Source organism: Nerophis lumbriciformis, linkage group LG24 (genome assembly GCF_033978685.3).
Source record: "Nerophis lumbriciformis linkage group LG24, RoL_Nlum_v2.1, whole genome shotgun sequence".
Classification (NCBI taxonomy): domain Eukaryota; kingdom Metazoa; phylum Chordata; class Actinopteri; order Syngnathiformes; family Syngnathidae; genus Nerophis; species Nerophis lumbriciformis.
The window spans coordinates 39,005,001-39,023,602 of record NC_084571.2 but is presented as its reverse complement, the minus strand read 5'-3'; the positions used below and the strand labels follow the sequence as shown (position 1 = coordinate 39,023,602).

General features: G+C 42.2%; 1 protein-coding gene across 2 annotated transcripts in view; it reads left to right on the top strand.

Annotated features, from left to right (window-relative positions):
* LOC133620674 (adhesion G protein-coupled receptor E3-like) overlaps positions 1 to 18,602 on the top strand; it is a 55,520-nt gene that overhangs the window by 21,773 nt on the left and 15,145 nt on the right. For both annotated transcript variants that reach the window (XM_061982274.1, XM_061982273.1), the window contains 5 exons: positions 6,903 to 7,056; positions 7,120 to 7,242; positions 7,310 to 7,500; positions 18,086 to 18,250; positions 18,310 to 18,504. In XM_061982274.1, the coding sequence (XP_061838258.1) occupies positions 6,903 to 7,056; positions 7,120 to 7,242; positions 7,310 to 7,500; positions 18,086 to 18,250; positions 18,310 to 18,504 (828 nt within the window). The remainder of the gene's footprint in view (positions 1 to 6,902; positions 7,057 to 7,119; positions 7,243 to 7,309; positions 7,501 to 18,085; positions 18,251 to 18,309; positions 18,505 to 18,602) is intronic.

Here is an 18,602-nt window from a genome sequence, read left to right as displayed (position 1 = left end):
TTCAATAATAAATATGGCATTTTTTTCCATAACTTGAGTTGATTTATTTTGGAAAACCTTGTTACATTGTTTAATGCATCCAGCGGGGCATCACAACAAAATTAGGCATAATAATGTGTTCATTCCCCCACTGTATATATCGGTATCGGTAATTAAGAGTCGGACAATATCGGCAAAAAAGCCATTATCGGACATCTCTAACTGAGAGGTACACTCTTAGAAATAAAAGTGCTAAGTAGAACCATATAAGGTTCTTCGGCTCGTCCTCATAGGAGAACCCTTTTTGGCTCCAGGTAGAACCTTTTTATAAAGGTTCCACCTGGAACCCTTTTGGAGGGTTCTACCTAGAACTGTGTGTGTAAGGTTCCACCCAGAACCCCCCATGAGAGGTTCTACAAAGAACCCACGCAGGGAGTTCCACTAAGAACCCTTTCATGTTTCAAGGGTTTCATCTAGAACCCACACAGGGAGTTCCACTAAGAACCCTTTCGTCTTTCAAGGGTTTCATCTAGAACCCACACAGGGAGTTCCACTAAGAACCCTTTTGTATTTCAAGACTTTCATCTAGAACCCACGCAGGGAGTTCCACTAAGAACTCTTTCGTATTTCAAGGGTTTCATCTAGAACCCACACAGGGAGTTCCACTAAGAACCCTTTTGTATTTCAAGACTTTCATCTAGAACCCACGCAGGGAGTTCCACTAAGAACCCTTTCGTATTTCAAGGGTTTCATCTAGAACCCACGCAGGGAGTTCCACTAAGAACCCTTTCATGTTTCAAGGGTTTCATCTAGAACCCACACAGGGAGTTCCACTAAGAACCCTTTCGTATTTCAAGGGTTTCATCTAGAACCCACACAAGGAGTTCCACTAAGAACCCTTTTGTATTTCAAGACTTTCATCTAGAACCCACGCAGGGAGTTCCACTAAGAACCCTTTCGTATTTCAAGGGTTTCATCTAGAACCCACACAGGGAGTTCCACTAAGAACCCTTTCGTTTGTCAAGGGTTTCATCTAGAACCCACGCAGGGAGTTCCACTAAGAACCCTTTCATGTTTCAAGGGTTTCATCTAGAACCCACACAGGGAGTTCCACAAAGAACTCTTTCATGTTTCAAGGGTTTCATCTAGACCTGACACAGGGGGTCCTAAAAACATCCCTTTTCAAAGGTTTTCACCGATAACCGTCTTGTCTTCTGAGGGTTCTATAAAGAACCATATTGTATTCTACAGATCAGTTTAGTTTATATTGTATTGTGGTCATTTATCATGTTGACATTGAACAAACACAGGACACAGGATCTTACCCATGCTTTCAACAATCCCTGAAGAACTCTTTCTTCCAAAAACGGTTCTCTGGATCAAAATAGTTCTTACTGGAACCCTTAGTGTTAGTGAGAACCCTTTTAAAACCAATTATTCAGAAAAGGGGTTTTAAAGGGTTCTCTGGATCAAAATGGTTCTTACTGGAACCATTAGCGTTACCAAGAACCCTTGAAAAACCCTTTCTTCGGGAAAGGGTTTTTCAGAAGCAAATGGTTCCAGTTAGAACCTCAGCCCTTGTTGAAGAACCCTTTTAGAACCCTTATTCTTTGGCTCGCCCTCATAGGAGAACCCTTTTTGGCTCCAGGTAGAACCTTTTTATAAAGGTTCCACCTGGAACCCTTTTGGAGGGTTCTACCTAGAACTGTGTGTGTAAGGTTCCACCCAGAACCCCCCATGAGAGGTTCTACAAAGAACCCACGCAGGGAGTTCCACTAAGAACCCTTTCATGTTTCAAGGGTTTCATCTAGAACCCACACAGGGAGTTCCACTAAGAACCCTTTCGTATTTCAAGGGTTTCATCTAGAACCCACACAGGGAGTTCCACTAAGAACCCTTTTGTATTTCAAGACTTTCATCTAGAACCCACGCAGGGAGTTTCACTAAGAACCCTTTCGTATTTCAAGGGTTTCATCTAGAACCCACACAGGGAGTTCCACTAAGAACCCTTTCGTTTGTCAAGGGTTTCATCTAGAACCCACGCAGGGAGTTCCACTAAGAACCCTTTCGTATTTCAAGGGTTTCATCTAGAACCCACACAGGGAGTTCCACTAAGAACCCTTTCGTTTGTCAAGGGTTTCATCTAGAACCTATGCAGGGAGTTCCACTAAGAACCCTTTCATGTTTCAAGGGTTTCATCTAGAACCCACACAGGGAGTTCCACAAAGAACTCTTTCATGTTTCAAGGGTTTCATCTAGACCTGACACAGGGGGTTCTAAAAACATCCCTTTTCAAAGGTTTTCACCGATAACCGTCTTGTCTTCTGAGGGTTCTATAAAGAACCATATTGTATTCTACAGATCAGTTTAGTTCATATTATATTGTGGTCATTTATCATGTTGACATTGAACAAACACAGGACACAGGATCTTACCCATGCTTTCAACAATCCCTGAAGAACTCTTTCTTCCAAAAACGGTTCTCTGGATCAAAATAGTTCTTACTGGAACCCTTAGTGTTAGTGAGAACCCTTTTAAAACCAACTATTCAGAAAAGGGGTTTTAAAGGGTTCTCTGGATCAAAATGGTTCTTACTGGAACCATTAGCGTTACCAAGAACCCTTGAAAAACCCTTTCTTCGGGAAAGGGTTTTTCAGAAGCAAATGGTTCCAGTTAGAACCTCAGCCCTTGTTGAAGAACCCTTTTAGAACCCTTATTCTTTGGCTCGCCCTCATAGGAGAACCCTTTTTGGCTCCAGGTAGAACCTTTTTATAAAGGTTCCACCTGGAACCCTTTTGGAGGGTTCTACCTAGAACTGTGTGTGTAAGGTTCCACCCAGAACCCCCCATGAGAGGTTCTACAAAGAACCCACGCAGGGAGTTCCACTAAGAACCCTTTCATGTTTCAAGGGTTTCATCTAGAACCCACACAGGGAGTTCCACTAAGAACCCTTTCGTATTTCAAGGGTTTCATCTAGAACCCACACAGGGAGTTCCACTAAGAACCCTTTTGTATTTCAAGACTTTCATCTAGAACCCACGCAGGGAGTTTCACTAAGAACCCTTTCGTATTTCAAGGGTTTCATCTAGAACCCACACAGGGAGTTCCACTAAGAACCCTTTCGTTTGTCAAGGGTTTCATCTAGAACCCACGCAGGGAGTTCCACTAAGAACCCTTTCGTATTTCAAGGGTTTCATCTAGAACCCACACAGGGAGTTCCACTAAGAACCCTTTCGTTTGTCAAGGGTTTCATCTAGAACCTATGCAGGGAGTTCCACTAAGAACCCTTTCATGTTTCAAGGGTTTCATCTAGAACCCACACAGGGAGTTCCACAAAGAACTCTTTCATGTTTCAAGGGTTTCATCTAGACCTGACACAGGGGGTTCTAAAAACATCCCTTTTCAAAGGTTTTCACCGATAACCGTCTTGTCTTCTGAGGGTTCTATAAAGAACCATATTGTATTCTACAGATCAGTTTAGTTCATATTATATTGTGGTCATTTATCATGTTGACATTGAACAAACACAGGACACAGGATCTTACCCATGCTTTCAACAATCCCTGAAGAACTCTTTCTTCCAAAAACGGTTCTCTGGATCAAAATAGTTCTTACTGGAACCCTTAGTGTTAGTGAGAACCCTTTTAAAACCAACTATTCAGAACAGGGGTTTTAAAGGGTTCTCTGGATCAAAATGGTTCTTACTGGAACCATTAGCGTTACCAAGAACCCTTGAAAAACCCTTTCTTCGGGAAAGGGTTTTTCAGAAGCAAATGGTTCCAGTTCGAACCTCAGCCCTTGTTGAAGAACCCTTTTAGAACCCTTATTCTTCGGCTCGTCCTCATAGGAGAACCCTTTTTGGCTCCAGGTAGAACCTTTTTATAAAGGTTCCACCTGGAACCCTTTTGGAGGGTTCTACCTAGAACTGTGTGTGTAAGGTTCCACCCAGAACCCCCCCATGAGAGGTTCTACAAAGAACCCACGCAGGGAGTTCCACTAAGAACCCTTTCATGTTTCAAGGGTTTCATCTAGAACCCACACAGGGAGTTCCACTAAGAACCCTTTCGTATTTCAAGGGTTTCATCTAGAACCCACACAGGGAGTTCCACTAAGAACCCTTTTGTATTTCAAGACTTTCATCTAGAACCCACGCAGGGAGTTCCACTAAGAACCCTTTCGTATTTCAAGGGTTTCATCTAGAACCCACACAGGGATTTCCACTAAGAACCCTTTCGTTTGTCAAGGGTTTCATCTAGAACCCACGCAGGGAGTTCCACTAAGAACCCTTTCATGTTTCAAGGGTTTCATCTAGAACCCACACAGGGAGTTCCACAAAGGACTCTTTCGTGTTTCAAGGGTTTCATCTAGACCTGACACAGGGGGTTCTAAAAACATCCCTTTTCAAAGGTTTTCACCGATAACCGTCTTGTCTTCTGAGGGTTCTATAAAGAACCATATTGTATTCTACAGATCAGTTTAATTTATATTGTATTGTGGTCATTTATCATGTTGACATTAAACAAACACAGGATACAGGATCTTACCCATGCTTTCAACAATCCCTGAAGAACTCTTTCTTCCAAAAACGGTTCTCTGGATCAAAATAGTTCTTACTGGAACCCTTAGTGTTAGTGAGAACCCTTTTAAAACCAACTATTCAGAAAAGGGGTTTTAAAGGGTTCTCTGGATCAAAATGGTTCTTACTGGAACCATTAGCGTTACCAAGAACCCTTGAAAAACCCTTTCTTCGGGAAAGGGTTTTTCAGAAGCAAATGGTTCCAGTTAGAACCTCAGCCCTTGTTGAAGAACCCTTTTAGAACCCTTATTCTTCGGCTCGTCCTCATAGGAGAACCCTTTTTGGCTCCAGGTAGAACCTTTTTATAAAGGTTCCACCTGGAACCCTTTTGGAGGGTTCTACCTAGAACTGTGTGTGTAAGGTTCCACCCAGAACCCCCCATGAGAGGTTCTACAAAGAACCCACGCAGGGAGTTCCACTAAGAACCCTTTCATGTTTCAAGGGTTTCATCTAGAACCCACACAGGGAGTTCCACTAAGAACCCTTTCATATTTCAAGGGTTTCATCTAGAACCCACACAGGGAGTTCCACTAAGAACCCTTTTGTATTTCAAGACTTTCATCTAGAACCCACGCAGGGAGTTCCACTAAGAACCCTTTCGTATTTCAATGGTTTCATCTAGAACCCACACAGGGAGTTCCACTAAGAACCCCTTCGTTTGTCAAGGGTTTCATCTAGAACCCACGCAGGGAGTTCCACTAAGAACCCTTTCATGTTTCAAGGGTTTCATCTAGAACCCACACAGGGAGTTCCACAAAGAACTCTTTCATGTTTCAAGGGTTTCATCTAGACCTGACACGGGGGGTTCTAAAAACATCCCTTTTCAAAGGTTTTCACCGATAACCGTCTTGTCTTCTGAGGGTTCTATAAAGAACCATATTGTATTCTACAGATCAGTTTAGTTTATATTGTATTGTGGTCATTTATCATGTTGACATTGAACAAACACAGGACACAGGATCTTACCCATGCTTTCAACAATCCCTGAAGAACTCTTTCTTCCAAAAACGGTTCTCTGGATCAAAATAGTTCTTACTGGAACCCTTAGTGTTAGTGAGAACCCTTTTAAAACCAACTATTCAGAAAAGGGGTTTTAAAGGGTTCTCTGGATCAAAATGGTTCTTACTGGAACCATTAGCGTTACCAAGAACCCTTGAAAAACCCTTTCTTCGGGAAAGGGTTTTTCAGAAGCAAATGGTTCCAGTTAGAACCTCAGCCCTTGTTGAAGAACCCTTTTAGAACCCTTATTCTTCGGCTCGTCCTCATAGGAGAACCCTTTTTGGCTCCAGGTAGAACCTTTTTATAAAGGTTCCACCTGGAACCCTTTTGGAGGGTTCTACCTAGAACTGTGTGTGTAAGGTTCCACCCAGAACCCCCCATGAGAGGTTCTACAAAGAACCCACGCAGGGAGTTCCACTAAGAACCCTTTCATGTTTCAAGGGTTTCATCTAGAACCCACACAGGGAGTTCCACTAAGAACCCTTTCATATTTCAAGGGTTTCATCTAGAACCCACACAGGGAGTTCCACTAAGAAGCCTTTTGTATTTCAAGACTTTCATCTAGAACCCACGCAGGGAGTTTCACTAAGAACCCTTTCGTATTTCAAGGGTTTCATCTAGAACCCACACAGGGAGTTCCACTAAGAACCCTTTCGTTTGTCAAGGGTTTCATCTAGAACCCACGCAGGGAGTTCCACTAAGAAGCCTTTCATGTTTCAAGGGTTTCATCTAGAACTCACACAGGGAGTTCCACAAAGAACTCTTTCATGTTTCAAGGGTTTCATCTAGACCTGACACAGGGGGTTCTAAAAACATCCTTTTTCAAAGGTTTTCACCGATAACCGTCTTGTCTTCTGAGGGTTCTATAAAGAACCATATTGTATTCTACAGATCAGTTTAGTTTATATTGTATTGTGGTCATTTATCATGTTGACATTGAACAAACACAGGACACAGGATCTTACCCATGCTTTCAACAATCCCTGAAGAACTCTTTCTTCCAAAAACGGTTCTCTGGATCAAAATAGTTCTTACTGGAACCCTTAGTGTTAGTGAGAACCCTTTTAAAACCAACTATTCAGAAAAGGGGTTTTAAAGGGTTCTCTGGATCAAAATGGTTCTTACTGGAACCATTAGCGTTACCAAGAACCCTTGAAAAACCCTTTCTTCGGGAAAGGGTTTTTCAGAAGCAAATGGCTCCAGTTAGAACCTCAGCCCTTGTTGAAGAACCCTTTTAGAACCCTTATTTCTAAGAGTGTATTTATTACTGTTAGAAAGCAAAAGTGCGAACTCCGAGCAGTATAACAACCAACATAGCACAAATGCTAGTCTTCCTCTGTGGCTTCAGGCATTGTTGGATCTAATTGACCAGATCTTGCTCAGCGGGGTCCTCAGAGACAACAAGAAAGTGTCCATCTTTCTGGACATAGCTGAGAGCGCTCTGAGATTGGTCGGACCTTTCATGAAACCCCCCAGAGCAAGGAGGTCCTCCACCTACACGGGTACGTCTCAGTGGTATGTTCCTGTGTGGTAAGTGGTGAGGCATGTTTTATCTGTGTCTGCAGAACTGGAACTGCTTTCACACAAAGGACCGGTTCCACCTGAGGGTGCTGTGACGTTATCAACCAAGCCAGTCCAGTTGGATATCCAGATGAGTACAGTGGCTGGAGATCCCTCCCAGTTCCCAGGTGGTGTTCACACCCCTCATGGGACCATTTGGACAAACCGTATAAGCCTCAATTCTAATTGTTCCAGGTTTTGCTACCGTGTTCCTGCTCAGCTACGCCAACCTGGAGATCCCCACGAGCGGTTACTACGGTGGCATGGATCTGCAGACGAACCGGAGTTTCATCGTCAACTCCAAAGTAGCGACCGTCTCCGTCACCAACGCCAACACAAGTCGCCTGGACGCGCCCGTCACGCTAACTTTTCACCACACCCAACAGGTAGAGAGTTTTTCTTTGCCTTCCTCAAATGTCAAATGGTAATAAAGAAAATGAAAAGACTTGCCACTTGCAATACTGTACATACACAACAAATGAAAGCAATTAATTACAGGAGGCTATATCATCCCGACAAGCCTGTTTCACAGGTTTCCCTGCTCGTTAGGGGATTTTAATATTGATAAAATCCAATCCATAGTGGATCTCGCATAATAGTGTGAGAGTCCAGTTCATAGTGAATCTAACATAATAGTGTGAGAGTCCAGTCCATAGTGGATCTAACATAATAGTGAGAGTCCAGTCCATAATGGATCTAACATAATAGTGTGAGAGTCCAGTCCATAGTGGATCTAACATAATAGTGAGAGTCCAGTCCATAGTGGATCTACGTAATAGTGTGAGAGTCCAGTCCATAGTGGATCTAACATAATAGTGAGAGAGTCCAGTCCATAGTGGATCTAACATAATAGTGTGAGAGTCCAGTCCATAGAGGATCTAACATAATAGTGAGAGCGTCCAGTCCATAGTGGATCTAACATAATAGTGTGAGAGTCCAGTCCATAGTGGATCTAACATAATAGTGTGAGAGTCCAGTCCAAAGTGGATCTAACATAATAGTGTGAGAGTCCAGTCCATAGAGGATCTAACATAATAGTGTGAGAGTCCGGTCCATAGTGGATCTAACATAATAGTGTGAGAGTCCAGTCCATAGTGGATCTAACATAATAGTGTTAGAGTCCAGTCCATAGTGGATCTAACATAATAGTGTGAGAGTCCAGTCCATAGTGGATCTAACATAATAGTGAGAGTCCAGTTCATAGTGATCTAACATAATAGTGTGAGATTCCAGTCCATAGTGGATCTAACATAATAGTGTGAGAGTCCAGTCCATAGTGGATCTAACATAATAGTGATAGTCCAGTCCATAGTGGATCTAACATAATAGTGAGAATCCAGTCCATAGTGGATCTAACATAATAGTGTGAGATTCCAGTCCATAGTGGATCTAACATAATAGTGAGAGTCCAGTCCATGGTGGATCTAACATAATAGTGTGAGAGTCCAGTCCATAGTGGATCTAACATAATAGTGAGAGTCCAGTCCATAGTGGATCTAACATAATAGTGAGTCCGATCCATAGTGGATCTAACATAATAGTGAGAGTCCAGTCCATAGTGGATCTAACATAATAGTGAGAGTCCTGTCCATAGTGGATCTAACTTAATAGTGTGAGAGTCCAGTCCATAGTGGATCTAACATAATAGTGAGAGTCCAGTCCATAGTGGATCTAACATGATAGTGAGAGTCCAGTCCATAGTGGATCTAACATAATAGTGTGAGAGTCCAGTCCATAGTGGATATAACATAATAGTGTGAGAGTCCAGTCCATAGTGGATCTAACATAATAGTGTGAGAGTCCAGTCCATAGTGGATCTAACATAATAGTGAGAGTCCAGTCCATAGTGGATCTAACATAATAGTGAGAGTCCAGTCCATAGTGGATCTAACATAATAGTGTGAGAGTCCAGTCCATAGTGGATCTAGCATAATAATGTGAGAGTCCAGTCCATAGTGGATCTAGCATAATAGTGTGAGAGTCCAGTCCATAGTGGATCTAACATAATAGTGAGAGTCCAGTCCATAGTGGATCTAACATAATAGTGAATCCAATCCATAGTGGATCTAACATAATAGTGGGAGTCCCGTCCATAGTGGATCTAACATAATAGTGAGAGTCCAGTCCATAGTGGATCGAACATAATAGTGTGAGAGTCCAGTCCATAGTGGATCTAACATAATAGTGAGAGTCCAGTCCATAGTGGATCGAACATAATAGTGTGAGAGTCCAGTCCATAGTGGATCTAACATAATAGTGTGAGAGTCCAGTCCATAGAGGATCTAACATAATAGTGAGAGTCCAGTCCATAGTGGATCTAACATAATAGTGAGAGAGTTCAGTCCATAGTGGATCTAACATAATAGTGATAGTCCAGTCCATAGTGGATCTAACATAATAGTGAGAGTCCAGTCCATAGTGGATCGAACATAATAGTGTGAGAGTTCAGTCCATAGTGGATCTAACATAATAGTGAGAGTCCAGTCCATAGTGGATCGAACATAATAGTGAGAGTCCAGTCCATAGTGGATCTAACATAATAGTGTGAGAGTCCAGTCCATAGTGGATCTAACATAATAGTGAGAGTCTAGTCCATAGTGGATCTAACATTATAGTGAGAGTCCAGTCCATAGTGGATCTAACATAATAGTGAGAGTCCAGTTCATAGTGGATCTAACATAATAGTGAGTCCGATCCATAGTGGATCTAACATAATAGTGAGAGTCCAGTCCATAGTGGATCTAACATAATAGTGAGTCCGATCCATAGTGGATCTAACATAATAGTGAGAGTCCCGTCCATAGTGGATCTAACATAATAGTGTGAGAGTCCAGTCCATAGAGGATCTAACATAATAGTGAGAGAGTCCAGTCCATAGTGTATCTAACATAATAGCGTGAGAGTCTAGTCCATAGTGGATCTAACATAATAGTGAGAGTCCAGTCCATAGTGGATCTAACATAATAGTGTGAGAGTCCAGTCCATAGTGGATCTAACATAATAGTGTGAGAGTCCAGTCCATAGTGGATCTACGTAATAGTGTGAGAGTCCAGTCCATAGTGGATCTAACATAATAGTGTGAGAGTCCAGTCCATAGTGGATCTAACATAATAGTGTTAGAGTCCAGTCCATAGTGGATCTAACATAATAGTGAGAATCCAGTCCATAGTGGATCTAACATAATAGTGAGAGAGTCCAGTCCATAGTGGATCTAACATAATAGTGAGAGTCCAGTCCATAGTGGATCCAACATAATAGTGAGAGTCCAGTCCATAGTGGATCTAACATAATAGTGTGAGAGTAAAGTCCAGAGTGGATCTAACATAATAGTGTGAGAGTCCAGTCCATAGTGGATCTAACATAATAGCGTGAGAGTCCAGTCCATAGTGGATCTAACATAATAGTGAGAGACCAGTTCATAGTGGATCTAACATAATAGTGTGAGAGTCCAGTCCATAGTGGATCTAACATAATAGTGTGAGAGTCCAGTCCATAGTGGATCTAACATAATAGTGAGAGTCCAGTCCATAGTGGATCCAACTTAATAGTGTGAGAGTCCAGTCCATAGTTGATCTAACATAATAGTGAGAGTCCAGTCCATAGTGGATCCAACATAATAGTGAGAGTCCAGTCCATAGTGGATCTAACATAATAGTGTGAGAGTCCAGTCCATAGTGGATCTAACATAATAGTGAGAGTCCAGTCCATAGTGGATCTAACATAATAGTGAGAGTTCAGTCCATAGTGGATCTAACATAATAGTGTGAGTCCAGTCCATAGTGGATCTAACATAATAGTATGAGAGTCCAGTCTATAGTGGATCTACGTAATAGTGTGAGAGTCCAGTCCATAGTGGATCTAACATAATAGTGAGAGTCCAGTCCATAGTGGATCTAACATAATAGTGTGAGAGTCCAGTCCATAGTGGATCTAACATAATAGTGTGAGAGTCCAGTCCATAGTGGATCTAACATAATAGTGAGAGTCCAGTCCATAGTGGATCTAACATAATAGTGAGAGTCCAGTCCATAGTGGATCTAACATAATAGTGAGAGTCCAGTCCATAGTGGATCTAACATAATAGTGTGAGAGTCCAGTCCATAGTGGATCTAACATAATAGTGAGAGTCCAGTCCATAGTGGATCTAACATAATAGTGAGAGTCCAGTCCATAGTGGATCTAACATAATAGTGAGAGTCCAGTCCATAGTGGATCTAACATAATAGTGAGAGTCCAGTTCATAGTGGATCTAACATAATAGTGTGAGAGTCCAGTCCATAGTGGATCTAACGTAATAGTGTGAGAGTCCGGTCCATAGTGGATCTAGCATAATAGTGTGAGAGTCCAGTCCATAGTGGATCTAACATAATAGTGTGAGAGTCCAGTTCATAGTGGATCTAACATAATAGTGAGAGTCCAGTCCATAGTGGATCTAGCATAATAGTGTGAGAGTCCAGTCCATAGTGGATCTCAATCAATCAATCAATCTTTATTTATATAGCCCTAAATCACAAGTGTCTCAAAGGGCTGCACAAGCCACAACGACATCCTCGGTACAAAGCCCACATACGGGCAAGGAAAAACTCACCCCAGTGGGACGTCGATGTGAATGACTATGAGAAACCTTGGAGAGGACCGCATATGTGGGTAACCCCCCCCCTCTAGGGGAGACCGAAAGCAATGGATGTCGAGTGGGTCTGACATAATATTGTGAGAGTCCAGTCCATAGTGGATCCAACATAATAGTAAGAGTCCAGTCCATAGTGGGGCCAGCAGGACACCATCCCGAGCGGAGACGGGTCAGCAGCGTAGAGATGTTCCCAGCCGATGCACAGGCGAGCGGTCCACATAATAGTGTGAGAGTCCAGTCCATAGAGGATCTAACATAATAGTGTGAGTGTCCGGTCCATAGTGGATCTAACATAATAGTGTGAGAGTCCAGTCCATAGTGGAACTAACATAATAGTGTGAGAGTCCAGTCCATAGTGGATCTAACATAATAGTGTGAGTTCAGTCCATAGTGGATCTTACATAATAGTGTGAGAGTTCAGTCCATAGAGGATCTAACATAATAGTGTGAGAGTCCAGTCCATAGTGGATCTAACATAATAGTGAGAGTCCAGTCCATAGTGGATCTAACATAATAGTGTGAGAGTCCAGTCCATAGTGGATCTAACATAATAGTGTGAGAGTTCAGTCCATAGTGGATCTAACATAATAGTGAGAGTCCAGTCCATAGTGGATCTAACATAATAGTGAGAGAGTCCAGTCCATAGTGGATCTACGTAATAGTGTGAGAGTCCAGTCCATAGTGGATCTAACATAATAGTGAGAGTCCAGTCCATAGTGGATCTAACATAATAGTGTGAGAGTCCAGTCCATAGTGGATCTAACATAATAGTGTGAGTCCAGTCCATAGTGGATCTAACATAATAGTGTGAGAGTCCAGTCCATAGTGGATCTAACATAATAGCGTGAGAGTCCAGTCCATAGTGGATCTAACATAATAGTGAGAGTCCAGTCCATAGTGGATCTAACATAATAGTGTGAGAGTCCGGTCCATAGTGGATCTAACATAATAGTGTGAGTCCAGTCCATAGTGGATCTAACATAATAGTGTGAGTCCAGTCCATAGTGGATCTAACATAATAGTGTGAGAGTCCAGTCCATAGTGGATCTAACATAATAGCGTGAGAGTCCAGTCCATAGTGGATCTAACATAATAGTGAGAGTCCAGTCCATAGTGGATCTAACATAATAGTGAGAGTCCAGTCCATAGTGGATCTAACATAATAGTGAGAGTCCAGTCCATAGTGGATCTAACATAATAGTGAGAGTCCAGTCCATAGTGAATCTAACATAATAGTGTGAGTGTCAGGCTTGTCCCTGACAGTTTGACTGTGTTTTAGTTTTTTCTCTGTGTTTGTCTTAGTTTTCTGTCAGCGCTTTTATTTTGTCTTCATTTCCTGAGTGTCTCCCTGAGTGCTGCTTCCCCTCAGCTGTGGCTGATTGGCACCTGGCCACACCTGGTGTCAATCAGCCAGCTACTATTTAAACCTGCCTTCTCCTCCAGTCATTGCTGGATCATTGTCGTTCCTACCTGTCGTGTCGTTGTTCTTAATACTTGTTGTTGTAGCTCTGTCTACTTTTGGTTTCACTCTGCTCATGTCCTAGTTCCTTCGTGTCACAGTAAGTGTTTTTGGTTTCTTGTCCACAGTTAGCCTCTGTGCTATTTTTGTTCATAGCCAAGTTTGTTCTCCGCCTTGTGCGCGCCTTTTGTTATCCTTTCGTTTGTTGTTTTGCCTTAGTGTATAATTAAATCATGTTTTTTCGTACAATGCCTTCCGCCTTCTCTGCATCTTGGGGTTCGTCACCTACAAACTCTAACAGTGAGAGTCCAGTCCATAGTGGATCTAACATAATAGTGTGAGAGTCCAGTCCATAGTGGATCTAACATAATAGTGTGAGAGTCCAGTCCATAGTGGATCTAACATAATAGTGTGAGAGTCCAGTCCATAGTGGATCTAGCATAATAGTGAGAGTCCAGTCCATAGTGGATCTAACATAATAGTGAGAGTCCAGTTCATAGTGGATCTAACATAATAGTGTGAGAGTCCAGTCCATAGTGGATCTAACATAATAGTGAGAGTCCAGTCCATAGTGGATCTAACATAATAGTGAGAGTCCAGTTCATAGTGGATCTAACATAATAGTGTGAGAGTCCAGTCCATAGTGGATCTAACATAATAGTGAGAGTCCAGTCCATAGTGGATCTAACATAATAGTGAGAGTCCAGTTCATAGTGGATCTAACATAATAGTGTGAGAGTCCAGTCCATAGTGGATCTAACGTAATAGTGTGAGAGTCCGGTCCATAGTGGATCTAGCATAATAGTGTGAGAGTCCAGTCCATAGTGGATCTAACATAATAGTGTGAGAGTCCAGTTCATAGTGGATCTAACATAATAGTGAGAGTCCAGTCCATAGTGGATCTAGCATAATAGTGTGAGAGTCCAGTCCATAGTGGATCTAACATAATAGTGTGAGAGTCCAGTCCATAGAGGATCTAACATAATAGTGTGAGTGTCCGGTCCATAGTGGATCTAACATAATAGTGTGAGAGTCCAGTCCATAGTGGAACTAACATAATAGTGTGAGAGTCCAGTCCATAGTGGATCTAACATAATAGTGTGAGTTCAGTCCATAGTGGATCTTACATAATAGTGTGAGAGTTCAGTCCATAGAGGATCTAACATAATAGTGTGAGAGTCCAGTCCATAGTGGATCTAACATAATAGTGAGAGTCCAGTCCATAGTGGATCTAACATAATAGTGTGAGAGTCCAGTCCATAGTGGATCTAACATAATAGTGTGAGAGTTCAGTCCATAGTGGATCTAACATAATAGTGAGAGTCCAGTCCATAGTGGATCTAACATAATAGTGAGAGAGTCCAGTCCATAGTGGATCTACGTAATAGTGTGAGAGTCCAGTCCATAGTGGATCTAACATAATAGTGAGAGTCCAGTCCATAGTGGATCTAACATAATAGTGTGAGAGTCCAGTCCATAGTGGATCTAACATAATAGTGTGAGTCCAGTCCATAGTGGATCTAACATAATAGTGTGAGAGTCCAGTCCATAGTGGATCTAACATAATAGCGTGAGAGTCCAGTCCATAGTGGATCTAACATAATAGTGAGAGTCCAGTCCATAGTGGATCTAACATAATAGTGTGAGAGTCCGGTCCATAGTGGATCTAACATAATAGTGTGAGTCCAGTCCATAGTGGATCTAACATAATAGTGTGAGTGTCCGGTCCATAGTGGATCTAACATAATAGTGTGAGAGTCCAGTCCATAGTGGATCTAACTTAATAGTGTGAGAGTCCAGTCCATAGTGGATCTAACATAATAGTGTGAGAGTTCAGTCCATAGTGGATCTAACTTAATAGTGTGAGAGTCCAGTCCATAGTGGATCTAACATAATAGTGTGAGAGTTCAGTCCATAGTGGATCTAACTTAATAGTGTGAGAGTCCAGTCCATAGTGGATCTAACATAATAGTGTGAGAGTCCAGTCCATAGTGGATCTAACATAATAGTGAGAGTCCAGTCCAAAGTGGATCTAACATAATAGTGAGAGTCCAGTCCATAGTGGATCTAACATAATAGTGAGAGTCCAGTCCATAGTGGATCTAACATAATAGTGAGAGAGTCCAGTCCATAGTGGATCTAACATAATAGTGAGAGTCCAGTCCATAGTGGATCTAACATAATAGTGAGAGTCCAGTCCATAGTGGATCTAACATAATAGTGAGAGTCCAGTTCATAGTGGATCTAACATAATAGTGTGAGAGTCCAGTCCATAGTGGATCTAACGTAATAGTGTGAGAGTCCGGTCCATAGTGGATCTAGCATAATAGTGTGAGAGTCCAGTCCATAGTGGATCTAACATAATAGTGTGAGAGTCCAGTTCATAGTGGATCTAACATAATAGTGAGAGTCCAGTCCATAGTGGATCTAGCATAATAGTGTGAGAGTCCAGTCCATAGTGGATCTAACATAATAGTGTGAGAGTCCAGTCCATAGAGGATCTAACATAATAGTGTGAGTGTCTGGTCCATAGTGGATCTAACATAATAGTGTGAGAGTCCAGTCCATAGTGGATCTAACTTAATAGTGTGAGAGTCCAGTCCATAGTGGATCTAACATAATAGTGTGAGAGTTCAGTCCATAGTGGATCTAACTTAATAGTGTGAGAGTCCAGTCCATAGTGGATCTAACATAATAGTGTGAGAGTTCAGTCCATAGTGGATCTAACTTAATAGTGTGAGAGTCCAGTCCATAGTGGATCTAGCATAATAGTGTGTGAGTCCAGTCCATAGTGGATCTAACATAATAGTGTGAGAGTCCAGTCCATAGTGGATCTAACATAATAGTGAGTCTGATCCATAGTGGATCTAACATAATAGTGAGAGTCCAGTTCATAGTGGATCTAACATAATAGTGTGAGAGTCCAGTCCATAGTGGATCTAACATAATAGTGTGAGAGTCCAGTCCATAGTGGATCTAACATAATAGTGTGAGAGTCCAGTTCATAGTGGATCTAACATAATAGTGTGAGAGTCCAGTCCATAGTGGATCTAACATAATAGTGTGAGAGTCCAGTCCATAGTGGATCTAACATAATAGTGAGAGTACAGTCCATAGTGGATCTAACATAATAGTGTGAGAGTCCAGTCCATAGTGGATCCAACAGAATAGTGTGAGAGTCCAGTCCATAGTGGATCTAACATAAGAGTGTGAGAGTCCGGTCCATAGTGGATCTAACATAATAGTGAGAGTCCAGTTCATAGTGGATCTAACATAATAGTGAGAGTTCAGTCCATAGTGGACATAACATAATAGTGAGAGTCCAGTCCATGGTGGATCTAACATAATAGTGAGAGTCCAGTCCATAGTGGATCTAACATAATATTGTGAGAGTCCAGTCCATAGAGGATCTAACATAATAGTGAGAGAGTCCAGTCCATAGTGGATCTAACATAATAGTGAGAGTCCAGTCCATAGTGGATCCAACATAATAGTGAGAGTCCAGTCCATAGTGGATCTAGCATAGTAGTGTGAGAGTCCAGTCCATAGTGGATCTAACATAATAGTGTGAGAGTCCAATCCATAGTGGATCTAACATAATAGTGTGAGAGTCCAGTCCATAGAGTATCTAACATAATAGTGAGAGTCCAGTTCATAGTGGATCTAACATAATAGTGTGAGAGTCTAGTCCATAGTGGATCTAGCATAATAGTGTTAGAGTCCAGTCCATAGTGGATCTAACACAATAGTGAGAGTCCAGTCCATAGTGGATCTAACATAATAGTGAGAGTCCAGTCCATAGAGGATCTAACATAATGGTGTGAGAGTCCAGTCCATAGTGGATCTAACATAATAGTGAGAGTCCAGTCCATAGTGGATCTAACATAATAGTGTGAGATTCCAGTCCATAGTGGATCTAACATAATAGTGAGAGTCCAGTCCATAGTGGATCTAACATAATAGTGAGTCCGATCCATAGTGGATCTAACATAATAGTGAGAGTCCAGTTCATAGTGGATCTAACATAATAGTGTGAGAGTCCAGTCCATAGTGGATCTAACATAATAGTGAGAGTCCAGTCTATAGTGGATCTAACATAATAGTGTGAGAGTCCAGTCCATAGTGGATCTAACATAATAGTGAGAGTCCAGTCCATAGTGGATCTAACATAATAGTGAGAGTCCAGTCCATAGTGGATCTAGCATAATAGTGAGAGTCCAGTCCATAGTGGATCTAACATAATAGTGAGAGTCCAGTCCATAGTGGATCCAACATAATAGTGAGAGTCCAGTCCATAGTGGATCTAACATAATAGTGTGAGAGTCCAGTCCATAGTGGATCTAGCATAATAGTGTGAGAGACCAGTCCATAGTGGATCTAGCACAATAGTGAGAGTCCAGTCCATAGTGGATCTAACATAATAGTGTGTGAGTCCAGTCCATAGTGGATCTAACATAATAGTGTGAGAGTAAAGTCCAGAGTGGATCTAACATAATAGTGTGAGAGTCCAGTCCATAGTGGATCCAACATAATAGTGTGAGAGTCCAGTCCATAGTGGATCTAACATAATAGTGGGAGTCCAGTCCATAGAGGATCTAACATAATAGTGTGAGAGTCCAGTCCAAAGTGGATCTAGCATAATAGTGTGAGAGTCCAGTCCATAGAGGATCTAACATAATAGTGAGAGAGTCCAGTCCATAGTGGATCTAGCATAGTAGTGTGAGAGTCCAGTCCATAGTGGATCTACGTAATAGTGAGAGTCCAGTCCATAGTGGATCTAACATAATAGTGAGAGTCCAGTCCATAGTGGATCTAACATAATAGTGAGAGTCCAGTCCATAGTGGATCTAACATGTGTTCATGTATTTGTTGTCCCTCCCAGGTGAATGGTAGTCAGCACACCTGTGTGTTCTGGGATGGTTCCCAGGAGGGCGGCAGCTGGTCTTCTCGCGGCTGCACTCGGGTGGAGTCCAACGCCGAGTCCACCGTGTGTTCCTGCGACCACCTGAGCTCCTTCGCCGTGCTCATGGCGCTCTACGACGTGGAGGTAAGACGCAGGCCAGGTGACCCTTTGAGCCTCTTCAACTGACGGTCTCTCCTCAACAGCACAGGTTTGAGTTGCAGTTCATCACCCGGGTGGGCCTGAGCCTGTCACTCATGTGCCTGCTGGTCTGCATCTTCACCTTCTCACTGGTCCGCCCCATCCAAGGCCCCAGGACCACCATCCACCTGCACCTGTGCATCAGCCTCTTTGTTGCCGTCCTCATCTTCCTCACAGCCATTACTCGTACAGAGAACCAGGTGAGTGTCAGTTAGCACTGTGTCAGTTAGCATGTTAGCATTTTAGCCAATCATTTACATTGTTACTTGCTGCTTGTAGGAATTTAGTAGGAATTAAA